The sequence below is a fragment of the Astatotilapia calliptera genome, chromosome 8, assembly GCF_900246225.1.
Source record: "Astatotilapia calliptera chromosome 8, fAstCal1.2, whole genome shotgun sequence".
Taxonomy (NCBI): Eukaryota; Metazoa; Chordata; class Actinopteri; order Cichliformes; family Cichlidae; genus Astatotilapia; species Astatotilapia calliptera.
Window position 1 is genome coordinate 25,457,995 of NC_039309.1, and position 25,976 is coordinate 25,483,970.

General features: G+C 43.2%; 2 protein-coding genes across 2 annotated transcripts; both read left to right on the top strand.

Moving 5' to 3' along the window:
* The first annotated feature begins 542 nt into the window (after positions 1-542).
* On the top strand, positions 543-25,976 carry galk1 (galactokinase 1). Its single transcript, XM_026177579.1, has 8 exons — positions 543-833; positions 1,077-1,266; positions 1,392-1,511; positions 2,101-2,236; positions 2,339-2,520; positions 3,092-3,242; positions 3,313-3,475; positions 25,638-25,976. The coding sequence occupies exons 1-8, from the start codon at positions 669-671 to the stop codon at positions 25,710-25,712; spliced, it is 1,182 nt and encodes a 393-aa protein (XP_026033364.1). The 5' UTR covers positions 543-668; the 3' UTR covers positions 25,713-25,976.
* Positions 3,482-9,956, top strand: LOC113027782 (BTB/POZ domain-containing protein KCTD21). Its single transcript, XM_026177581.1, has 2 exons — positions 3,482-6,784; positions 9,023-9,956. Exons 1-2 carry the CDS (start codon positions 6,374-6,376, stop codon positions 9,485-9,487), a joined length of 876 nt encoding a protein of 291 aa, XP_026033366.1. The 5' UTR covers positions 3,482-6,373; the 3' UTR covers positions 9,488-9,956.

The window sequence follows — 25,976 nt, forward strand, 5'->3', positions numbered from 1 at the left end:
AAGGAAGCTACAAAGAGAATTTCAGTGGATCTGGTCATCTATGTCAGTCGGACAGAGATTAAGAGTAGAAAATGGAAGAAAGGTGGCAAAAGCAATGGGAGGAAGAGAGGAAAAGGTGATGGTTTTACACAATCCAAAAGAAAACAGGAGAAATGAGAAGCACAGGAAGGAACAGGAGAGAGGCAGATTTGGGCACACTGGTTTGAATAGCACGTTATTTTTAAAAGGAAAACACCATACAAGAAAATGTGACTGCAGTAGAGAAGATAACACCATGGAGCATGTTTTAGTGCACTGCCAGAAATGTGACGAGGAAAGAAGAAAACTGATTTAAAAGCTCGGTTATATGAAAGTGAAACTGGATTTGTTAGATTTACTTTGCAAGAACTCGAAGAGTGAAAGTTATCAGGTCATATTTAGTTTTTTTTAAGACAGACTAATTTGTTTGGAAGGATTTTTTGTAGGTTTTTTTTTTAATATTTCAGGGCACACTCTACACCAGTTAGTGGCGGTAATTTACCATTTTGCTGTTTGACAACCGCCAATAAATGATAAAGAAGAAGAAGAAAAAGCAGAAGGACGCGTCACATGATTGCTCGAGCACTTCGCCTGTCTGTTGACACTGCCAGCTCATCATTTTTGTTGAACCCTTTAAAGAAATCTGCTACATGGCTAGTTGCTTTCCGAGTGTGTCCGAGCTTGTTTCGGAGGCCCGGCGACTGTACGGACAGATGTTCGGTGAGGAGCCTGCTCGAGTGGCGGTGTGCGCGCCTGGAAGAGTGAACCTAATAGGAGAGCACACCGACTACAACCAGGGACTCGTGCTTCCAATGGTATCAGTTCCACACTGCCACTCAATAGAAAGCTTCATCTGTTGAACTGAGTCTTGCATTATCACTTTCATGTCGAAAACAGACAAAGATGTGATTTTAACAAACGGATTTTATGCTAGTAATAGTAAGAATAGTGCAGCAGTGATTTTTCTCTTCTTTTTTAAATAACTTCTGGAAAGAAATTTCTTCTTGACACAAAGACTAAAGACAAAACTAAGCACTTCCTTGTGCATTTGCTGTCAGGCCCTTCCTTTAGTGACTGTGGTGGTGGGTAGTGAAATATCCGGCCAGGATGTTACCGTGGTAACCGCAGCCTTCGACGCTGACGAGCCTCACCGATTGGACTTCTGCCTGTCTCGTGATGGATCTGCACTGTCTCCAGGGTTACCCCGCTGGGCCAACTATGTAAAGGGTGTTATACACCATTACAGGGGTAAACAAGACTGTAAACACATTATACTGTCACAGTGAAGTAGAACAGATGTCAAGCAGAATCTCACAATCAAAATTTAAAAAACAAATCCAAAAAGTCTACTTTTTATGTGTCTTGTGTTTTAGCTTCTCCGGTCCCAGGTTTCAGGGCAGTGATAGCCACCAGTGTCCCCCTGGGTGGAGGACTGTCCAGCTCTGCCTCTCTAGAGGTGGCCTTTTACACCTTCCTGCAGCAACTCAAGCCAGGTTAGAGTCATATTAGAGGACATGGCAGTGACTGAATACTTAATTCAAGTATTTCTGCGTTATACTGCTTTCTTATTCTATTCCACTACATTTAGTCCTTGCAGTTATTATACTCTACCATTTATTTTACTTATTGTTTTGATTTCGTTCAGATTTTAGAATAATCTGCCGATATATGATGCTGTATTATTCTTGATAAAGCTACCCAGTAGTATTTAAGTCATTATGCCAAAAGAAGACTTCTCAAGTAGTAAATGCCTTCAGATTCACTTAAGGAATAAGTGATATACAGTCCTGACCTCTCATCACCTCTCTGCTACCTGCTTGTTTCAACACGTGTGTTTGTTTTCAGTCTCACGTGGCACATTTTGATGGGGCCATTGCTGTTCACTCTTTGTTAGAGTGATGGTGGCCTGGCAATAACAGCTTTCATGCTAAAACAAAATGTATTCCAAGATATGGTTAGAGTGTTTGAGCGCTCTTAACGTCTAACCATACTCGTACTGACAGCCGATGCTTATTGATTTCACTAACAGGCCGATGGTGTTGGAGCTGTTTGATCTACTCTTTACTTTTCTTTTTCTCATAGATGATGGAAACCAGGTGTCCAAAGCATTAGCCTGTCAGCAGGCTGAACACACTCATGCTGATGTACCCTGTGGCATTATGGATCAGTTTGTATCTGTTCTTGGCAAGGAGGGCCATGCATTGCTCATTGACTGCAGGTAGTACAAGCATCTAGTGAGTGATGGTCTTTGGTTACACAAGATAGACATTGTTACTATATTTTCATTAAAATTAAAAAGAAAAAAAAATGTGTTTGACAGATCGCTGGAGGCCACCCCTGTTCCTCTGACAGATCCAGGCCTGGTCATTCTCATCACCAACTCCAATGTAAGGCACTCTCTGAGTTGCAGTGAGTATCCCATAAGACGCAGGCAATGTGAGACGGCTGCCTCCATTCTGGGGAAGGACAGTCTGAGGGATGCTACGATGAAGGACCTAGAGGGTGTGGATGTTTTTTTTCCGTCCTGTTGTAATCCATTTTCTCTTACTGTTTTACAGTTCATTGGCAGGTCTTTGAAAGCCTTAAAAACCACAACTTACAGTCCCCACAAACAAGGTCTTAAAGTATTTATCTGAGTCCAGGTTATTTTTATTAATTATATACAGTGTGTAGGAATTCAAATTATTGCAAAAGCCAAATAAATTATTTGCCAATAATGTACTATGAGAGCCGGTAACTGAGAGTTTTAATAATATGAAGTAAAAAAAATTACATGGTTTATTCAACATGCCTAAGGTATCGCCTTCTGCCTGACTCAAATTTTTCACCACTACAGTAATTCATAAATGTTTCACTTATTTTATTACTGCTTTGAACTTTTTAAGCATTTCTATTTTGCTGACCTTTGACTTGTCTTTACTTTTTTTACACACATAACTTTAAGTTTCAACCACTTGTTTGCCATTTGAAAGCACTTATTAGCATTTCAGTACTTTTAGATGACTGTATATATTTTTTTGGTTTTTTAAACTCATCAGTTAAAGCTAACCCTCTTTATTGTTTATCGGTTCAGAGGCCAGGGGAAGGATGGATGATGTTACCTACAGAAGAGCTCGCCATGTAATTGAGGAGATCCAAAGAACTGTCCAAGCTGCTAAGTCTCTAGAAAGAGGAGAATACAAGGAGTTTGGCAAACATATGGTTGAGAGCCACAACAGTCTGAGGTACAGATAGCAAATGAGTTACTGTATAGGTCACTGTCAGGCATGTTGTAACTCGATGTCCCTGTGGCAGAGATCTGTACGAGGTGAGCTGCAGGGAGCTAGATGAGCTGGTGTCTGCAGCCATGGAAGTGGAGGGCGTCTTCGGCAGCCGGATGACAGGAGGAGGATTCGGTGGATGCACTGTGACTTTGCTACTCACTGAGGCCATTGACAGGACCATACACCACATACAGGTTAACACACACACATGTATAAAGATGTAGCATGTAGTCGTGGTTATCAGGATGACCACGACCAGTAGAATCAAATAACTACATATTCAGTAAAGCTCGTAACCTTAAAACAAACACTTAGGAGACACTGTTATTGGTCAGTGATAAGCTTTTCAGTACAAACTTATCTAATGGCATATATAGATTTAAAAATCCAAGGCTTTTTTTATGCCCCGTGATATACTACACAATATGTGTGTATATTTGAGTTCTGTGTGGATTTAATCAGTCAGGATCAGGAGTGCTTTAATGATCACTTTGAAGAAATATTTGTTGCAAATTAAAAATAAAAACAAACTTACATGTTAGAAATTAAGATGAAATGCAATTAAATAAAATCTGTAGAAAGTACAATTCCAAATATAACAGTTCAGTAAAAGCTAACCTTGTGATGGAGCTAGGTTAGCTGTTTTAAAAGTGTGCTAAGCTAAACGTGACTTGGAGCAACCTGATGGTCATACCTGGTCTGAAGTTTTATTATAGGGGCAAAAGTTTTAAGCCATCATTAAATTTTGTTTGAAAACTTAGAATTAACTGTAGCGTTTTTTTAAATATACAAATCCACAGAGAAATCTAGTTAGGGCCACATTAAGAAAAACTAAATTCATAATTTTGAGAATAAAGTTGAAATTTCAAGATTAAAGTCGAACATCTGTTTTGAGAAAAAAGTCAAAATGTGGACGTTACAGCTGTTGTTTCAAGACAAACTGCCACAGTTGCTGCACCATCTGAGTTAGTGAAATCATACTTCAGAATCTATTTTAGTAACAAGGAAGGAAATTTCTCTTTTAGCACATAAACACAGTGTGGTGATAAGTACAAGATGGTGCAGAAAGCTGCATCTGGTCAGACAGAAAAACCACACAAACTTAGAAGAGTGGATTTGTACAAAATGAAATAGCTGGTAATGGACAGATGCAAAGTTATTGATGGTTACAGCCTTGTGCAATATAGAGGATGTATGTTGTGTCACAAGACGGTTGAATTAATTGTTTCACTAAGTCATCTACACAAGACAGTTTGTAGAGGATACAGCAGTGGTAGCAATGTGTGTTGAAACAACAACTGTTATCTGAGCTGGCACTGGGGAGCTAGCCTAACTTGTGGGGACCAAAATCCTGGTCCCCACAAGTTACATTAAAATTTTTTTTACACATTCTCACTTTTTATTATGCAGGCTCTTGCATTTTGCAACATGTTTGCCTTCACAGATATATAAAGAGATAATAAATATTTAAATAGATATCTAAATTTAAACAAATGAGTGGTGGCTCAAGACTTTTGCACAACATATTAAATTATGCCATTCTATGAGGGTTTATGGCTCATCGACATATAGTGTACAGTGGTGTATGAACAGTCCATTACTGGCTACGTTAATGACCACTACAGTATAGGTGTGTGTGTGTGTGTGTGTGTAGTTGTTGGCCCCACAAACACTGCTAATGTATAGGGTGCAGGGTCTGACACAGTCAGCATTTTTGCCATCTCTTCTTCACATACGCTAAATTTTATTAATACACGTAGTAGCTGTTTTCTAGTCTTATGTGCCAGAACACATAAAGTAATCATGCATTCATGCAGTGCTTTTCCTCTCATATGCTGTCTGTAGCATCTGTATTATGTATTTAACCTCTTCATATTTCATAGTGTAGTTTTATCGTTGTAAAATTATCCGCTCTGCTGCCATTACACTTATCTATAGTTGTGACTGAGCAGATACTACCAACACCGCCTCTTTCGTGTGAAAACATCCAAGTGAAACCCTGGGTTAACAAAGTGAGAGCTATGTTTGTGTGACCACGTGTCTTCACTGCAGATATCAGGCTAAGTAAACTTAGATTACAGAAAGATGTTGCTCACAGTACAGGACCCTGTACAATTGTTATAAAGGGGGAAACTGTCCATGGAAACCAAAATAGTTTGTTTGTGCCAGGCTTTAAACATGCTAATCTTTTCTGGGCATTTTGACGTGAGAGTCTACGGAGACTGACTTGCTTTTGGGATCATCCTCAAGGGGCCATTTTTTTGTTTTGTTTGACACCTGATCGTGCGCTCCAAAGAAGGGAATAATTTATTAGCATTTCCTTTCAGCAATTGTATTTTTCATAGGAACAAAATCAGTTTTTTGCTTTGTTTGTTTTTCGGTAGGTAACTCTATTTTTCTGTTTTTATTCTCTTTTCTGGTAAATCTTAGCATTCCTGACAGTGTATGAGAAGAAAAATGTGTGGGGCATTGTTCATTTGTTAACAGTGGATAAAAACACCTTTCAGTGAGCTATCACTTTAAGAGGACATTACAGACAAATCCCCAGTCCCCTGTGTCTTGCTCAGACATCTCCAGTGTGTGAGAGTCAGAGACAGTGGGTGAGAGCTGAGAATAAAAGCAAGTTTCATTGAGACGGAGCCAAGAGTCCAGTCATTGGCATGCTACTCTGGTTACCCGGTAGGCCTGCTGCTGGTTGACACAATTCAGGATCTTATAAGAGATGCATCAATAAAAGTTTTCGGCCGCAGATTATCATTGGAAATGCCGGCATCTATAAAGATGTCACTTTGACTTTGAAGCAGCAGTGAGAAGAAAAAGAACAGCAGCCTTTTTCCATATTTTGAAACGGCAGTTTTATCTTCAGTTTCTGAATCAGATTTGGCAGATTTTCTTGTATCTCTCCGAACTTGGCTGTATCCAGGACACTACTGTGGCTTGCTGACTGTCAAAGGAATAAAGGCTTTGTGGGGAAACAAAAGAAATACTTGAATCTTCCACAGTCCTCGACATTCCTGAACAGGGCATAATTCTTGTCCTCACAAAAGCAACACTGACTTCACAGGTATAAAAAGCACAGCTTCACCTACAGGATGCTGGATCTCAACTCTTCAGATGACAGCATGAAGAACTCTCTTAAGGACCCTGTGTGCTTGAACGTCGGTGGAGAAGTCTATACAACAACCTTAGACACTTTAACTCGCTGCCGTGACTCGATGCTAGGCACCATGTTCACCGGACAAGTTCCTATGCTTAGGGACAGCTGCGGCAACATTTTCATAGACCGTGACGGTAAAGTGTTTCGCTACATTCTGAATTACCTGCGCTCTGGCTCTTTGGATCTGCCAGATGGCTTCACTGAACTCGCACTGCTCAGGAGAGAGGCAGATTTCTTCCAGATACCCGGTCTGCTGGAGGAGATTCGTCACTATGAGGTATCGGTGCCTCTGGGCCTTAGAGGTGGGCCGCTAGGAGCCATCATGATAGTAAAAGTCGACTCCAAGGTACGTGTGATGAGGTTAGCTAGACTGTTCATCTGCTCATAATAGGTTTGTTTTATTAGGTTAGTCGATCATGTTTACTCTTGACCACTAACTACAAGCCAAACAGTTTGTTTTTAAGTGCAGAAAAATAGAAACAGGACAAAATGGTTTGCAAATTATTTAAAGTCCATAACCTTTGTTTTTCAAAAGTAGTACAAAGATAATAAATATAAAAAACGAGACATTATATTATTTTCTCAATTTGACCTCAGCAAACATGTGTGGACAGTGTCTGCACATTTAATAATGGCTCAAACATCAGTAAAATGCCTTCTTGAAGTTTGCACACCGAAAGAAAAAGTCCTACAAGTGCATATGCAGTAAGGCTAGCCAAAAAAAACCTTGTTACTGCACCTCTTTAGTGAATCCTGACTCAGTCAGAAGTGTTTCTGCTTTTTAGGAAATGGTAAAGCAGGCACTGTCCCAAATTATTTGTTAAAATGACCATTTATTTCCTATAGCCTCCAAATTTGTAATTTTTTCCATAAATGCTAAATGACACAAAAGGCAGTTTCTGGTTGATTGCACTCTATATACAGTACTGTGCAAGTCTTGGGCAACAATTTCTTTATATTTTGCTCGGAAAATATATTACAGCACCACTGGCTGAAATGCAGCCTCAAACTGTGTTAGAACCTCCTGTTTTATTCACTGTTCACTCTTGCCTTCCCTCAAACGTTGTAACAGTTTGAACCAAGAATGTCAGATTTGGCTTGACTTGTTGCCATTGATTTTTTTGAATACAGTTCTTGTGTAATCTGCGCCTTCCTCTCTTGTCCTTTAAGAACCACACCTTGCCAAGCTATGCCAAGTTTCTAGTGAAGAGCTGTGTGGAATTGCCTTATGGGTAAAAAAACAAAAACAAAAAAAACAATTTTATGCCTTTCGAACTCTGTTATTATCACCATTTATCTGATATTCAACAAAAGAAACTGGTCAGATAGTTTCATGTTGTGTGCGTTTGTTTTGTTTTGTTTTCAACAGGCTGCTCCATTTTTCTAAGTGGCTTAAACACAAAATATATTCCTATTAAAAAAAACAAAACAAAAAACTTTGAAAGACCTTCAGAAAGATCTGTTTCTGAAGACTTCTTTAAGAAATGAGTCATTGGAAGCAAAATATAAAGAAATGAGGATTGACCGAAGACTTTTGCACAGTAAAGAAAGAAAGAAGGTGCATTTCCCAAACCCCCGAATACCCTCACATATTTACTGCATATAATGATGGACAGTCATAGTATTGGTGAAGTGCATTAAATTAGTTGCAATAACTATTGTGGTAGCAATAGTTATTGCAACTGTACATTTTTTTTTTTACGCTACGACTGTACTTTTTTTTTTTTTTTACAATTTATGAGAAAATGATGTTGCCTAACATCTTAATTGCATTTTGATTGTTAATTTAGCTCATACAGATATGATGGAGGTGACCCATTTCTTGTAAAGCTCTGGTATCAAATAGTGTTTTAGTGAAGAAGTTAACCTAATAAACAAAACTAGCCAACACCGAAGTTTCAATCATCCAGTTATAGGATAGTGGGTATGATTAGTACTTTCCAAATGTTTATGCCATTAATCAGTGATGATATTGACAGAAGTTTCAATGTGACAGTTGTAGTCAAAGTGAAATCTGTAAACGTTTAAAATTAAAAACAATCTCCTCAGAACTGTGCAGCAGGTCATCACCTACATATGTATGAGCGAGAAAAAAGGAAATACCCTATAAATAATATGAATTAATAAATAGTGTAAGTATGATGACAGGTGTTATTTATGCTTTTGGACAACTGTTATGTTTTAATCGATTTCATAAGTTAGTCAAGAACAGGTGCATAATATCATACCACATTCAAATTGCATAGCAATTTGGTAAATTATGGCTTAACAAAAAATTAACTAATTATTTAATATGAATGAAATATGAGCAGAGAGTACAGTCATGTTGAGGGATAGGCTGTGTTTGGTTCTGTTCTGCTTCTAGTTAGACTCTATCTGTTCCTCATTCAGGTGTGCAAAGGTTTTTTTAATCAAATAACTTTTCCCAATAAACCATCACAGCTAGTGTTTTGTGTATATACAAGACATACACAGAGGTTGTGTTTGTGCACCTGTTTGCATGTGTAGCCATGGAACAACCGGTTCTTTGTTTGTGTATACTCTGGGGGATATGTAGTCAGTATGTTCTTCCCTCTTATTTCAGGTCCGTGTTCTCCATTTTAACTTGCGCCATGGGCCTGAAAACTATGAACTCCGCACATGCTCTGTACGAGCGTTCACAGTCGACCTCTTTTGTACCTGGAGGGCATTTCTAGGTTTGCTTTGTGAGCGCTTCTCCTACAGGACACCCCAGGGTCTCAACAGCCCTCACCTATGTCGTCCGAGGCAGAACAGACTGAAACTGGAATGGGTGCCAAAGCCTGATGAACTCCCACAGGAACAGTATGACAAGCAGCAATACAGGGGTCTAACTTTGTCTAGCCCTGAGGTCACGTGGTCGGATGACATGATGAACATGCACTACAGTCACTGTGAAATCACAGACATGCAAGGCTTTTTGGAGGAGCTGTTGAAGATATCACTTGCTGAGGGGTTCAAGGTTGATCTAGTCTCTCCTGACCCTGCAGATATTCTTAACTGCACTTCACTTCGTCTTGTGAAGTCGTGAGCACTGGATGAAAGTGACTAGGAAAACCAGAACATACCAAGATAATAAACTATAGGATAAGATGAGATAGCCTTTACTAGTCCTGGAGTTAAATTTGAAGCAATGAATTCTCTATGACATGGAGTTAGATTTACTGACACATTATGACTAGGAGGTCATTATCTGTGGTTCTTTTGCTATCATAGAGTTTACTAAAAATAATGCAAAATGTGCTTTATTAATAAAATGGTAAATAAAATGTACTTTTTTGTGGAAATTCTGATATTGAGGATACAACTTCAAATTTTAGTTTGGGCTCTGTTTAAAAATGGCAACTGTTTTTAAAAGTAGTGCAGTGTGAGTAGTACTAGAGCACACACCAAGGAATGATAATATTCACTGTTAGTCACTCGGCTAAATGTGTGACATATATTGTGACTCACTTTACAACAGTGTTGGGAAGGTTACTTTTAAAATGTATTCCACTACAGATTACAGAATACATGCCCCCAAATCTAGTTTGTAACGTATTCCGTTAAGTTACTCAATGAGAGTAACGTATTCTGAATGCTTTTAATATATTGTCATGCTTTTTACAACTACATGAATGTACTATTGCTGTGTGATTTAATATTATTACTGAAGGCTACTCGCCACCGAGTTAACATTGATAGCTGGCATTATCTCAGGTTAGTTCATCGACTGCTTTCAGAACTGCACGATTATTTGCAGCTAGCAGGTTGTTAATGCTATTCATCAATTGTAACAGTCACACAGCGATAGTACATCAAAGATACTGAAGTGGCACATAACCCAGATAGCTACCACAATTAACACAAGGTAGTTGCAGTAGGCTAACGTTCGTTTTTTAAAAAGAACTTCCTTCCAGATGTTTTTTTAGGTTGGGGGTGGAGTCTTTTGAGTGCAACTTGGTTGCTGCCAAACAGTTTGCATTGAATTGTCAGATTTCACCCATCCGTTTCCTCTTTAAATATGAAGTGGTGTCAGAATTTCCAAGTAAGAAATGCATTCCTGTTCATGCACTGCTGGCTCTGTTGTGCTGGCTTCGGATCCATTGTGTAACTGATGCCACCAGCATTAATAGGACTCTAATTTCGTGTTTTGTTTGGGTTTCCGGCAATGTGTGGAACTACCAAAATCAGAGAGGGGACAGCATAACATATGAAACAGGAAAAGACCACCTTGTAATCCATTAATTTCAACAAAGTAATTGTATTATAATAATCACCTTGTTACGCCTCCTCGAGGGCAGGAGGGGGTAACACAACAACTCCAGAAACTCGGTACAAGTGTAATAACAAAAGCAAGTTTAATGGCAGCTTTCTCACATAAACAATAACCCAAATTCATACAACAAATGTGGGGGAGAAAGGGACAGTTAGGTTGTTCCCAAAAAGACAAAACCAAAACTTAGCTGAGCTCTTACCCTAGAAAAACAAAAAAGGTCTGTAAAGACTTTTATGGGTTCCACACTTAATCCAAGATAAACCTCAAAATGTTGCAGAGCCAACAGAACGGCAAGAGTTTCTTGTTCGATTGTAAAAGACCTTCTCTGAGGATGAGTGAACTTCTTTGAGAAGTAGCACACAGGGTGATCAAGTCCTACCTACCTACCTACCCCAACCACGCTAGCATCAACCTCCAACTTGAATGGTTGGCTAAAACCTTTTTGGTTAAAGGAATCTGCCAATAACCTTTCAACATATCCAGTTTAGTCATAAATGTGGCAGGTCCAATGTCATCAATGCAATTATCGACGAGAGACGAGGAATACATGTCAGGAACTGTCACAGCATTCACTTGGCGGAAGTCCGTACAGAACCGTGGACTCCCATCAGCTTTAATGTCCAACAAACATGGGGAACTCCAGGGGCTACAACTGGGTATTGCAAGTCCATTTCTAACAAGATACTCTACTTCACAACTTCTCTTTTGATGGGATTGACTCTGTATGCACGCTGTTTAATGGGTGCAGGACTGGTAAGAAAAATGTCATGGGATATCAAACTCGTCTGGGTAGGAACATCCCCAAACATACACCGGAAGGACACAATCAGGTTCTGAATGTCTTCAACCTGATTAAGTGACAGGTGAGACAAATAGTGGGACAAGTCAGACAGAATCTCACTATTACTTAGTCTCGTCCCCTGTGACACATCTTTGCGCAGGACCGCATCTTCCTCACTGCTTTCATTGGCTATATCTGAAGCTACGCATGCTATAGGGGAGCTAGACTTAACCTTGTGCGGAGTGAGGGGATCATCTTCATTCTCTCTATTCTCTCTAGAAAGATAATGTTTCATCATGTTAATGTGGCATACTCTAGTCTTGCGACGACGATCAGGAGTTTGAACAACATAATTGGTCTCACTGAGTTTCCTTTCCACAACGTACGAGCCAGAAAACCTTGTTTTCAGAGAAGAGCCCAGAATGGGGAGCAGAACTAGAACCTGATCACCAGGTTTAAACTGACAAGCAACTGCTCTCCGATCATAGTGTTTTTTCATCCTTAGCTGCCTAGCAGTTAAGGTGTCCCTGGCAATAGCGCAAGCTGATTTAAGGCGCTTTCTAATTTTAGCCATGTACTCAGGGATGCTCTTTAGTGTTTTAGTTGGAACAACTAGCTGTTCTTTAAGGATGTGCAATGGTCCTCTAACTTCATGTCCAAATTCAAGCTCTGCAGGACTAAAGCCTAGGGACTCTTGCACTGCTTCACGAGAAGCGAACAATAAGAATGGTATACCCTCATCCCAGTTCTTTCCTGTCTCCAGACAGTATTTGCAGAGCATGGACTTTAATATCTGGTGAAGTGCTCCCTGACTTTCAGGATGGTAGGAGCTTGATGTAATGTGCTCTACTCCTAATGCTTTTAATGCCTGAGCAAAGGTTCTAGACTTAAAGTTGGTTCCCTGATCAGTCTGGACTACCTTTGGAAGACCAAACACTGAGAAGAACCCTACCAGAGCTTTACTGATGACAGGAGCGGTGATCCTTCAAAAGGGGCACTGATTCGGGAAACCTAGTAGAAGCACACATCATTGATAGGATGTATTGGTTCCCTGACTTTGATTTTTGTAAAGGTCCTACAACACCTACAACACCACAACACTTGACTGACAGGATGACTCAACAGACAAAGGCAAAATACCCTCTCGAACGATAGACTGCGAACCACCCGTGTCTCTCAGTATTGTTACAGGCTGGTCGTCAACAGTATCACCTGTTAAAGAAACACAACCCTGTGTGATAAAAGGTTTGAAACAAGGATCTATTTCACGTTGAGATGTTTGGGTTCTGGGAGGCGACACATTTTGAATCAAACCCACGCCCTTGGGTTGCGGCGGTGTAGTCTTATTTTTTTTTAGTGCAAGGCAATCAGCAATGACATGACCTTTTTTATGGCAATAGAAGCATTCAGGTACCTCACGGGAAAGTAATGGTTGCTTAGCTCTGGCTTCAGGCTGACCAAGATCAGGCTTTGGTGAGCGTGTGATCAAAACCTTATCTGAACGAGGGGATGATGCAAACACATTTTTATGGGTTAAAATGAACTCATCAGCAGATTCTTAAAATCTTCCAATAGGATTAACTGACGAAGAGCTTCAAAGTCTTTCTTCACTTCACTTGCTGTGCACCACTTGTCAAAAAGAACTGCCTTCTCACGTGCAAACTCTACATATGTTTGACCATTAGACTTCTTGTGATTCCTGAACTTTTGTTGGTAGGCCTCAGGTACAAGTTCATAAGCACGAAAGATGGACTCTTCAGTACATTGTATTTCATGCTATTTTTGATAGAGAGAGATGACACAAGCTCCAGTGCTTTGCCCACTAGCTTGCATTGCAGTAGCACAGCCCACATTTCTTTTGGCCATTCCAGTGCTGTTGCAATCCTTTCAAAGCATTAAAGTTGAGCCTCATAGCTTCCACCTCTAGCTGTTTTAACTTTACCTCCTTCTCAGCTTCAATTTCAAGCTGACGTATCTGAAGTTTGAGGTCGAACTCAGCCTTACGTGCTTGCTCCCTTTATGACATACAGTGGGGCAAAAAAGTATTTAGTCAGCCACCGATTGTGCAAGTTCCCCCATCTAAAATGATGACCGAGGTCAGTAATTTGCACCAGAGGTACACTTCAACTGTGAGAGACAGAATGTCAATAACAAAAATACAACTCAATACTTTGTAACATAACCTTTGTTGGCAATAACAGAGGTCAAACGTTTACTATAGGTCTTTACCAGGTTTGCACACACAGTAGCTGGTATTTTGGCCCATTCCTCCATGCAGATCTTCTCGAGAGCAATGATGTTTTGGGGCTGTTGCCGAGCAACACGGACTTTCAACTCCCGCCACAGATTTTCTATGGGGTTGAGGTCTGGAGACTGGCTAGGCCACTCCAGGACTTTCAAATGCTTCTTACGGAGCCACTCCTTTGTTGCCCGGGCGGTGTGTTTTGGATCCTTGTCATGTTGGAAGACCCAGCCTGGTTTCATCTTCAAAGTTCTCACTGATGGAAGGAGGTTTTGGCTCAAAATCTCACGATACATGGCCCCATTCATTCTGTCCTTAACACGGATCAGTCGTCCCATCCCCTTGGCAGAAAAACAGCCCCATAGCATGATGTTTCCACCCCCATGCTTCACAGTAGGTATGGTGTTCTTGGGATGCAACTCAGTATTCTTCTTCCTCCAAACACGACGAGTTGAGTTTATACCAAAAAGTTCTACTTTGGTTTCATCTGACCATATGACATTCTCTCAATCCTCTGCTGTATCATCCATGTGCTCTCTGGCAAACTTCAGACGGGCCTGGACATGCACTGGCTTCAGCAGCGGAACATGTCTGGCACTGCGGGATTTGATTCCCTGCCGTTGTAGTGTGTTACTGATGGTGACCTTTGTTACTTTGGTCCCAGCTCTCTGCAGGTCATTCACCAGGTCCCCCCGTGTGGTTCTGGGATCTTTGCTCACTGTTCTCATGATCATTTTGACCCCACGGGATGAGATCTTGCGTGGAGCCCCAGATCAAGGGAGATTATCAGTGGTCTTGTATGTCTTCCATTTTCTGATGATTGCTCCCACAGTTGATTTTTTCACACCAGGCTGCTTGCCTATTGTAGATTCACTCTTCCCAGTCTGGTGCAGGTCTACAATACTTTTCCTGGTGTCCTTTGAAAGCTCTTTGGTCTTGGCCATGGCGGAGTTTGGAGTCTGACTGTTTGAGGCTGTGGACAGGTGTCTTTTATACAGATGATGAGTTCAAACAGGTGCCATTCATACAGGTAACGAGTGGGGGACAGAAAAGCTTCTTACAGAAGACGTTACAGGTCTGTGAGAGCCAGAGATTTTCCTTGTTTGAGGTGACCAAATACTTATTTTCCACCCTAATTTACGAATAAATTCTTTACAAATCCTACCATGTGAATTCATGGATTTTTTTTTTCACATTCTGTCTCTCACAGTTGAAGTGTACCTCTGGTGCAAATTACTGACCTCTGTCATCATTTTAAGTGGGGGAACTTGCACAATCGGTGGCTGACTAAATACTTTTTTGCCCCACTGTAAGTCAAACTTCTAAGAACTCGGCGCACAAATGAAATCTTGTAAGTCAAAATCCATAATTAAATACAAGGCAGTAACATTGTACCAAACGCCAGAGTTGTCTACAGCTCCGGAAAATAGATCCCGGACGAGCCCCCACTTGTGTTATGCCTCCTCGAGGGCAGGAGGGGGTAACACAACAACTCCAGAAATAACAAAAACAAACTTTAAACAGTAACTGTAATGGAATACAGTTACTTATATTATGTATTTTAAATACGGAACGCCGGTACAGATTATCAGTTACTCCCCAACACTGCTTTACAAGTATTCATGGTTTATCTCCACAGCCTAAATGCAGCCACTGGCAGCCATGGAACACATGTTTAAATAATAATTGAACATTTCATAAGAGTACTCTTTAATTTTTTGCCAAAAAAGGTTTTGAGATTGATGTGTCTGTCCTATGGATGTTTCATTAGAAATGTTATTTCTTTGGGGATCAGGACTGTCCAGCATTCGGTTAGCCATCTCTCATCGACTAGCAGCTGGTTCATTTGTGTTGACAGACATTCATGGACTGTGCAGTGAGCTTCTTTAGCCAATAGGCGTGAACCATGTCGAGGCCTGGTGCTGTCCAGCTCTTTATACTGGAGACACTTTTTTGGGTGTCTGCCACTGTGATGGTTACTGGACCCTGTTCAGGGAGTTGCTGTGGTGTGCTCTTAGATCCACTAGCCACTGAGCATTGCTGTTATGGGTTGGGTTCTCCCATCTATTCTTCCAGTATTGCTCTGTCTCCAGCCTTTGTGGTGCTGTTCTTATATTGTTCCCCTGCCACTGAGAGTACACCTTGGACGGTTCTGTATAGTTTATTCTCCTGCCTTCGAACTCTCTGGTGTACCTCTTCAAGTGGCTGGCCAAGGCTGTGAGTCTACCTTCTATTGTACTTCTTGCATCTTTCTGCAGCTCCGATAGTTGGCTAACCTCCCTTCGTGCTACCTTGATCTTGGCCTTCTCCATGGAGGGTACTGCTCTTTGCTGTTGTTCATCTTGTAGCCAAGCATCTCACTAATCACTGCTGCTTTAGTGTAGATCAGCTGGTAATGGTCACGGTAGGTATTGTCTGTAGTGCTACATTCACATCAGCTGGTAGATCCTCTCTCGTAGTATCTTGGTAACCGGCTGTGGTCAGTACCTCTCGCAGTCAATGATCCTTCTTCCATTGGTACCCAATCTTGGGTGGGCGATATAATTTTTCCCTTTACCTGTCGTTCTGGCTCCCCCTTGCCATAGCATTTGTGTTGTACCTCGTCAATCACGAGGTACAACACCGTGAGAGCAGTTCCTTTTTCCAAACAGTTGGAACACTGAGCTTCTAGTTGTTTTGCTGTCAATCTGGATGGTTTGGTTTAATAGGGGTGGCTGTAGCTCAGGTGGCAGAGCAGGTCATCCACTAATCAGAAGGTCGGTGGTTCGATCCCAGGCTGCATCCTGGCTGCATGGCAAATATCCTTGGGCAAGATACTAACCCCGTGTTTGCCTACTGGTGGTGGTCAGAGGGCCCGGTGGCGCCAGTGTCCGGCAGCCTCGCCTCTGTCAGTGCGCCCCAGGGCAGCTGTGGCTACAATGTAGCTTGCCATCGCCAGTGTGTGAATGTGTGTGTGAATGGGTGAATGACTGAATGTAGTGTGAAGCGCTTTGGGATCCTTACGGACTAGAAAAGCGCTATACAAATGCAGGCCATTTACCATTTACCATTTTAATATGTGGGGGTCTAGCCTAGGAACCCTTACTGGATAAAGACCCCCCAGGTGGGAATCAAACTTGCGACTCCTGTTCCAAAGGCGTGTAGGCCTACAAAGGCATGTAGTCCTACCACTATGCTATCTAGCTGCATATATTATATATGTTTTAGATTTTATCTCTTCCAAACATTTACAGGCCAATATCAAAATTAACATTTGTATCAAAGATCTTAATTCAATTCATCCATCCATCCATCCATCCATCTTCATCCGCTTTATCCGGGGACGGGTCGCGGGGGCAGCAGCCTAAGCAAAGAGGCCCAGACCTCCCTCTCCCCAGCCACCTCCTCCAGCTTATCCGGGGGAATACCAAGGCGTTCCCAGGCCAGCCGAGAGATATAATCTCTCCAGCGTGTCCTGGGTCTGCCCCGGGGCCTCCTCCCGGTGGGACATGCCTGGAACACCTCACCCAGGAGGCGCCCAGGGGGCATCCTTGTCAGATGCCCGAACCACCTCAGCTGGCTCCTTTCGATGTGGAGCAGCAGCTGCTCTACTCTGAGCCCCTCCCGGATGGCCGAACTTCTCACCCTATCTCTAAGGGAGAGGCCAGCCACCCTTCGGAGGAAGCTCATTTCTGCCGCTTGCATCCGCGATCTCGTTCTTTCGGTCACTACCCACAGCTCGTGGCCATAGGTGAGGGTAGGGACGTAGATCGACCGGTAAATTGAGAGCTTCGCTTTTACACTCAGCTCCCTCTTCACCACGACGGACCGGTGCAGCGTCTGCATTACTGTAGCTGCAGCCCCAATCCGTCTGTCGATCTCCGGCTCCCTTCTCCCATCACTCGCGAACAAGACCCCGAGATACTTGAACTCCTCCACTTGGGGCAGGAACTCATCCCCGACCCGGAGTGGGCACTCCACCCTTTTCCGGCTGAGAACCATGGCCTCAGATTTGGAGGTGCTGATCCTCATTCCCGCTGCTTCACACTCGGCTGCGAACCGTTCCAGTGCGAGCTGGAGGCCCTCACCCGATGAAGCCAACAGAACCACATCATCTGCAAAAATCAGAGATGAGATTCTGAGGCCACCAAAGCGAAAGCCCTCCGCCACTTGGCTGCGCCTAGAAATTCTGTCCATAAAAATTATGAACAGAATCGGAGACAAAGGGCAGCCCTGGCGGAGCCCATCACCCACCGGGAACGAGTCCGACTTATTGCCGGCAATGCGAACCAAGCTCTTGCAACGGTTGTATAGGGATCGAATGGCCCGTAGCAATGGGCCAGACACCCCATATTCCCGCAACACCTCCCACAGGACACCCCGAGGGACACGGTCGAATGCCTTCTCCAAGTCCACAAAACACATGTAGACTGGTTGGGCAAACTCCCATGCACCCTCAAGTATCCTGGAGAGGATAAAGAGCTGGTCCAGTGTTCCGCGACCAGGACGAAAACCGCATTGTTCCTCCTGTATCCGAGGTTCGACTAACGGACGAACTCTCCTTTCCAGCACCCTGGCATAGACTTTCCCAGGGAGGCTGAGGAGTGTGATCCCCCTGTAGTTGGAACACACCCTCCGGTCCCCCTTCTTAAAGATGGGGACCACCACCCCGGTCTGCCAGTCCACAGGTACTGCCCCTGATCTCCACGCAACATTGCAGAGGCGTGTCAACCAGGACAGCCCTACAACGTCCAGAGCCTTCAGGAACTCGGGGCGGACCTCATCAACACCAGGGGCTCTGCCACCAAGGAGTTGTTTAACTGCCTCAGTGACCTCGCCCCTGGAAATTGGCGGGTCATTCCCCTCATCCCCAGACTCTGCTTCCTCCTCGGAAGACGTGTCAGTGGGATTAAGGAGGTCCTCGAAGTATTCCTTCCACCGCCTGACAATTTTCTCAGTCGACGTCAGCAGCGCTCCGCCAGCACTATACACAGTGCAGGTAGAGCACCGCTTTCCCCTCCTGAGACGTCTGACGGTTTGCCAGAATCTCTTCGAGGCAGTCCGAAAGTCTTTTTCCATGGCCTCTCCGAACTCCTCCCACACCCGAGTTTTTGCTTCAGCCACTGCCCGAGCCGCATTCCGCTTGGCCTGTCGATACCTGTCGGCTGCCTCCGGAGTCCCACAGGCTAACCAAGCCCGATAGGACTCCTTCTTCAGCCTGGTGGCTCCCTTCACCTCTGGTGTCCACCATTTGGTTCGGGGATTACCACCACGGCAGGCACCAACCACCTTGCGGCCGCAGCTCAATGCAGCAGCTTCGGCAATGGAGACGCTGAACATGGTCCATTCGGACTCAATGTCCCCAGTCTCCCTCGGAATGCTGTTGAAGCTCTGCCGGAGGTGTGCGTTGAAGATCTCGCGGACTGGGGCCTCTGCTAGACGTTCCCAGCACACCCTCACTACGTGTTTAGGTGCACCAGGTCTGTCCAGCGTCCTCCCCCGCCACCTGATCCAACTCACCACCAGGTGGTGATCAGTTGACAGCTCAGCCCCTCTCTTTACCCGAGTGTCCAGAACATATGGTCGCAGGTCTGCTGATACGATTACAAAATCGATCATCGACCTACGGCCTAGAGCGTCCTGGTGCCACGTGCACTTATGGACACTCTTATGTTCGAACAGGGTGTTCGTTATGGCCAAACTGTGATTAGCACAGAAGTCCAATAACAAAGCACCGCTCGGGTTCAGATCAGGGAGGCCGTTCCTCCCAATCACGCCCCTCCAGGTCTCGCTGTTGTTACCCACGTGAGCATTGAAGTCTCCCAGTAGGACAACAGAGTCTCCAGGTGGAGCACCCTCCAGCACCCCCCCCCAGGGACTCTAAGAAGGCTGGGTACTCTGAACTGCCACTCGGCGCATAAGCGCAGATGACAGTCAGGACCCGTTCCCCGACCCTAAGGCGCAGGGAACAAACCCTCTCGTCCACCGGGAAAAACCCCAACGTACCGGCAGCAAGCCGAGGGGATATTAGAATACCCACCCCAGCCCGCCGCCTCTCACCAGGGGCAACTCCAGACTGAGACAGAGTCCAGCCCCTCTCCAGGAGACTGGTTCCAGAGCCCAAGCCATGCGTAGAGGTGAGCCCGACTATATCTAGCCGGTACCTCTCAACCTCACGCACTAACTCAGGCTCCTTCCCCACCAGAGAGGTGACATTCCATGTCCCTATTACCAGTCTTGGCAGCCGGGGGTCAGTCCGCCAGGGCCTCCACTCCTGGCCGCCACCCGGCACACAATGCACCCGACCCCTATGGCGCCTCCTGCGGGTGGTGGGCCTGCGGGAGGATGGGCCCATGTCTCCTCTTCGGGCTGTGCCCGGCCGGGCCCCATGGACTAAGGCCCGGCCACCAGACGCTCGCCCTCGGGCACCCTCCCCGGGCCTGGCTCCAGGGCGGGGCCCCGGTAACCCTATCCTGGGCAGGGTAAACTGTTCCCTCGCTGTCCTTTTCATAATGGTCTTCAATTCAATTCAATTTTATTTATATAGCGCCAAATCACAACAAAAGTCGCCTCAAGGCGCTTCATAGATACAGAGAAAAACCCAACAATCATATGACCCCCTATGAGCAAGCACTTTGGCGACAGTGGGAAGGAAAAACTCACTTTTAACAGGAAGAAACCTCTGGCAGAACCAGGCTCAGGGAGGGGCGGCCATCTGCTGCGACCGGTTGGGGTGAGAGAAGGAAGACAGGATAAAGACATGCTGTGGAAGAGAGACAGAGGTTAATAACAGATATGATTCAATGCAGAGAGGTCTGTTAACACATAGTGAGTGAGAAAGGTGACTGGAAAGGAAAAACTCAATGCATCATGGGAATCCCCCGGCAGCCTACATCTATTGCAGCATAACTAAGGGAGGATTCAGGGTCACCTGGTCCAGCCCTAACTATATGCTTTAGCAAAAAGGAAAGTTTGAAGCCTAATCTTGAAAGTAGAGATAGTGTCTGTCTCCTGAATCCAAACTGGAAGCTGGTTCCACAGAAGAGGGGCCTGAAAACTGAAGGCTCTGCCTCCCATTCTACTTTTAAATACTCTAGGAACAACAAGTAGGCCAGGGGTCAGCAACCTTTAAGACCCAAAGAGCCATTTGGACCCGGTTTCCACGCAAAAGAAAACACTGGGAGCCGCAAATACTTTGTGACATCTAAAATGAAGATAACACTGTATATACTGGGTTTTTTTTTTACCTTTATGCTTTACCTCTATGCCTAATATAACAAAAGGAAAGACACCCAGCTGAACTAGAATGATCCATGTAGCAAACAAAATCTGTTGTGAGCCGCTACCCTTATATCGCCTTTGGGCTTTTGGAGCCTTGACCTGACTTTTAAAAAATAATTGGGGAAATAAGCACTATGCTGCTAAAAAATGAAAAATAGATATTTGCAAAATTCTGCCTAAATATGTATTTTACCTGGTTAATGTGTGTGGCGGGGCGTGGCCTGCAGTGCTGCTGCAGGGGAGGCGGACACACCTGAGCGGCACCCGCAATCACGCCTCGCTGCCTTAACGTCTGTGCCATCTATGCTGTTGTGTTGTTGGTGGTGTGTGTCGGGCTGCGAGCTGAAAAGCTACAGCCGGCTGTATGCGTACAGCAACCGTGTGTGAAAAGTGGTCAATAAAGAGATGCTGAAAAGCATGTTCATGGAAACATTGTCGGGTCTGCCGTGATATGTTTACAATGGGACTTCTGCTCCCGAACCTTTGTGCACAGCGTCTGCAAATCGGGGCTGTACAAAGTCACTTTCAGCTTTACGGAGGCAGCTTAACAGCTGTCATCTGTGAGGCGTGAGCGGTGTTTGTTTTCGGCGGGTATACCGGCTTCCACGAGCGATGAAAAAATAATAGTAGAATTTAATTTTATTTTTATATTTCAATATCACAATAATCTTCCAATTTAAAACTAAAAGTTAAAAAAGAACTAACATAAATGAAATACACTTCAGCTAAATACTTCTAATTTATTTTCCCAAACCACATGGAGCCGCAGTATGAGGACTAGAGCCGCAGGTTGCCGACCCGTCTTAGACAAAACAATAGCCGAATAACTTAACTACTTTTTGTAGAAAAATAATGTTCTGGACATTTTCCAGTCTGATTTCAACAAATCGCACTCCACTGAAACCACTTTACTTAAAGTGTATAGTGATGTTTTGATGGCAGCAGACTCTGGAGAGTACACAGTTCTGTTTATATTGGATCTCACCTCTGCTTTTGATACTGTTGATCACAGTATCATGATAAATAGGCTTAAGGACTTGGGATTACTGGTGTTGTTTTAAAATGGTTCATGTCGTATCTATCTGAGAGATCTTTTAGTGTCTGTATGAATCAAGTTTTGTCTGAAATATCAGCTCTGCCTTATGGGGACCTCAGCAATCTGTTTTGGGTCTGATTCTCTATTTGCTTAATATACTCCCTCAAGGCCAAATTGTCAAACGTTATTTCTGTTCATCTCTACGCTGGTGACATTCAGTTATACTGTTCTTTCAAAGCTTCTGAGTTTTATAAATTGTCTTGTTTAAATAATTGTCTGTCAGAAATCAAACAATGGCTAAACAACTACCTTCTGTTACAGTGGCTTGCAAAAGTATTCGGCCCCCTTGAACTTTCCCACATTTTGTCACATTACAGCCACAAACATGAATCAGTTTTATTGGAATTCCACGTGAAAGACCAACACAAAGTGGTGCACATGTGAGAGGTGGAACGAAAATCATACATGATTCCAAACATTTTTTACAAATAAATAACTGCAAAGTGGGGTGTGTGTAATTATTCAGCCCCCTTTGGTCTGAGTGCAGTCAGTCGCCCATAGACATTGCCTGATGAGTGCTAATGACTAAATAGAGTGCACCTGTGTGTAATCTAATGTCAGTACAAATACAGCTGCTGTGTGACGACCTCAGAGGTTGTCTAAGGCTACGTCCACACGTACACGGGTATTTTTGAAAACGGAAATTTTCCGTTTTAAAAAATAATCCCGTCCACATGTAAACGCAGAAATGAAGGAAAACGCTGCTAGGAACATGCCAAAGCAGCAGGTGGCGATATATTCCTTACCGTGTAGAAATGTTGGCCAATCAGAAGTCTAGAAGCCTCGGTGGGAAATAGTAAACAAGGATGGGGCATAGAAGCAGAACCGAGTCGTATGTGTGGAGGGACAGTAACTGTGTGTATGTGTAAGCATTTAAACACTGCAGAGAGAACAATTAACAGTAACAGTATTGTAGAAATTCATTTCACCGAAACAATAACGTGGCGCACAGTGTGACATCAAAAAAGGCGCACACCTTTGACGCTGCGTTTTCTGCGTTTTCTCCGTTCTTCTCGTCCACATGTAAATGCAAAAACTGAGTTTTCAAAAATATCCACCCTGGCCCGAGTTTTTAAAAATCTCCGTTTTCAGTCACCGAAAACGCCGTTTAGGTGTGGACGAAAGGTGCAAACGCATAGACAAATCTGCGTTTTCAAAAATACCCGGGTACGTACTAAGAGAATACTGGGAGCAACAACACCATGAAGTCCAAAGAACACACCAGACAGGTCAGGGATAAAGTTATTGAGAAATTTAAAGCAGGCTTAGGCTACAAAAAGGTTTCCCAAGCCTTGAACATCCACGGAGCACTGTTCAAGCCATCATTCAGAAATGGAAGGAGTATGGCACAACTGTAAACCTACCAAGACAAGGCCGTCCACATAAACTCACAGGCCGAACAAGGAGGGCGCTGATCAGAAATGCAGCCAAGAGGCCCATGGTGACTCTGGACGAGCTGCAGAGATCTACAGCTCAGGTGGGGGAATCTGTCCACAGGACAACTATTAGTCGTGCACTGCACAAAGTTGGCCTTTATGGAAGAGTGGCAAGAAGAAAGCCATTGTTAACAGAAAACCATAAGAAGTCCCGTTTGCAGTTTGCCACAAGCCATGTGGGGGACACAGCAAACATGTGGAAGAAGCTGCTCTGGTCAGATGAGACCAAAATGCAAAACGCTATGTGTGGCGGAAAACTAACACTGCACATCACTCTGAACACACCATCCCCACTGTCAGATATGGTGGTGGCAGCATCATGCTCTGGGGGGGCTTCTCTTCAGCAGGACAGGGAAGCTGGTCAGAGTTGATGGGAAGATGGATGGAGCCAAATACAGGGCAGTCTTGGAAGAAAGATTGCAAAAGTCTGCAAAAGACTTGAGACTGGGGCGGAGGTTCACCTTCCAGCAGGACAACGACCCTGAACATAAAGCCAGGGCAACAATGGAACGGTTTAAAACAAAACATATCCATGTGTTAGAATGGCCCAGTCAAAGTCCAGATCTAAATCCAATCCAGAATCTGTGGCAAGATCTGAAAACTGCTGTTCACAAACGCTGTCCATCTAATCTGACTGAGCTGGAGCTGTTTTGCAAAGAAGAATGGGCAAAGATTTCAGTCTGTAGATGTGCAAAGTTGGTAGAGACAGACCCTAAAAGACTGGCAGCTGGAACTGCAGCAAAAGCTGGTTCGACAAAGTATTGACTCAGGGGGCTGAATAATTACGCACACCCCACTTTGCAGTTATTTATTTGTAAAAAAATGTTTGGAATCATGAATGATTTTTGTTCCACTTCTCACGTGTGCACCACTTTGTGTTGGTCTTTCACGTGGAATTCCAATAAAATTGATTCATGTTTGTGGCTGTAATGTGACAAAATGTGGAAAAGTTCAAGGGGGCCGAATACTTTTGCAAGCCACTGTAAATACAGATAAAACAGGAACTTTGATTATTGCTCCTGACAATATGATTTCAGAAATTAAGCAGCATATCAGTTTTTGTTCAATCATGTCTCAGAAATTTTGGCATTATATTTGACAGTTAAATGTCACTTGAGAATCACTACAAACAACTGGTTCAGAACTGTTTTATGATCTAAGAAACATTTCCAAACTCAGACTACTGGTGTCAAAGGCGGAACTTGACATGATTATTCATGCTTTTATCTCTTCTCGTTTGGATTACTATAACGGACTTTTGACTTGTTTCAGTAAATCAGTTTTGGATCGCCTTCAACTGTTCAGAATGCTCAGGCAGGACTTTTAACTGGCACTAGCAAGATATCGCACATTATTGCAGTTTTGACTTCTCTTCATTGGTTGCTGTTAAATTTTAGGTTTCATTTTAAAAATTTTGTTTTAGATTTTAGGGCTCTACATGATGAAGCCCCCCAGTATATCTCTGACCTGTTGAAACCTCATGCTTCTTCCCAAGTACGTAGGTCTTGGGGTCGGAGGTTGCTGTTGGTCCCACGTACTGGTTCAAAACACATGGGGCTTTTCGGGCAGTGGCACCGAGGCCGTGGAATTCTCTTCCACTGTCTGTACACTGTGCAGCGTCTATTGACTCTTTTAAAAAGCAGCTGAAGATATTTCTATAGAGAAGAGCTTTAAATTAATTTGTTGATTTATCTTTTTCAATTCATTGTTTTATTGGTTTTATTGTTAGCAATTTGTGATTTTTATCTATGAAAAGTGCTATATAGATACATTTTACTTACTTAAAATATTAACTAATTAAAACGTTTTATGTAAGTAGTAAAATGGTAGGAGGTACAATAGTTTAATCCAGAGTAATGATGACAGGTGTGTAGCTGAAACACAAAATCTGGCTGTTTCCACTTGACCACCCCGCAAACTTTCATGGGGTGAACTTTAGTTTTTACTTACTACTGTCAGCGAAAGTGATTTTTAAAAGTGCTTCTCACACACTTCTTATTAATGTTCTCAGATAAGGTTGCAAAAAATATGTATAATTGTTGTTTTATGTAGTTTTACCCACTGTGCATACTGTGTCTCTGTGTGTGTTTCTCCTTTTTCCTCTACAGGAGAAATACAGTGGGACTGCGACTTTCTATGTCACATCTCCTGCACAGGGCACGCAAGTTCTCACTTTGACCTGACCTTTGTCAACACCTCTGCATTCCTTTAATTTGATTTTCTTTCTTTAATTTCATTAAGTGGTGTACTGCAATACACACTAATGTTGATTGAAAAGAGTTGGGCAAGTGCCTTTATTGTTGAAACATGTTTATAAAAAAAACTTTGCTTAAGATGACTTGTAGCAACTGCTTAATATTTTTGATATGGAAATCCAGCTGGGTTTATTTACGATTTATGATTTTATTTTGATCCCACATCTCTATTAATAAACCATGTTTCTAAAA

What these genes read in the sequence shown, in the direction of transcription:
- galk1 (XM_026177579.1), top strand. Translation starts at nt 669, where the DNA reads ATGGCTAGTTGCTTTCCGAGTGTGTCCGAGCTTGTTTCGGAGGCCCGG. An exon ending in CCTGCAGCAACTCAAGCCAG is followed by an intron (nt 1,512 to 2,100) that starts GTTAGAGTCATA and finishes TTTTTCTCATAG; the next exon opens with ATGATGGAAACCAGGTGTCC. An exon ending in GCATTGCTCATTGACTGCAG is followed by an intron (nt 2,237 to 2,338) that starts GTAGTACAAGCA and finishes TGTGTTTGACAG; the next exon opens with ATCGCTGGAGGCCACCCCTG.
- LOC113027782 (XM_026177581.1), top strand. Translation starts at nt 6,374, where the DNA reads ATGCTGGATCTCAACTCTTCAGATGACAGCATGAAGAACTCTCTTAAG. An exon ending in TAGTAAAAGTCGACTCCAAG is followed by an intron (nt 6,785 to 9,022) that starts GTACGTGTGATG and finishes CTCTTATTTCAG; the next exon opens with GTCCGTGTTCTCCATTTTAA.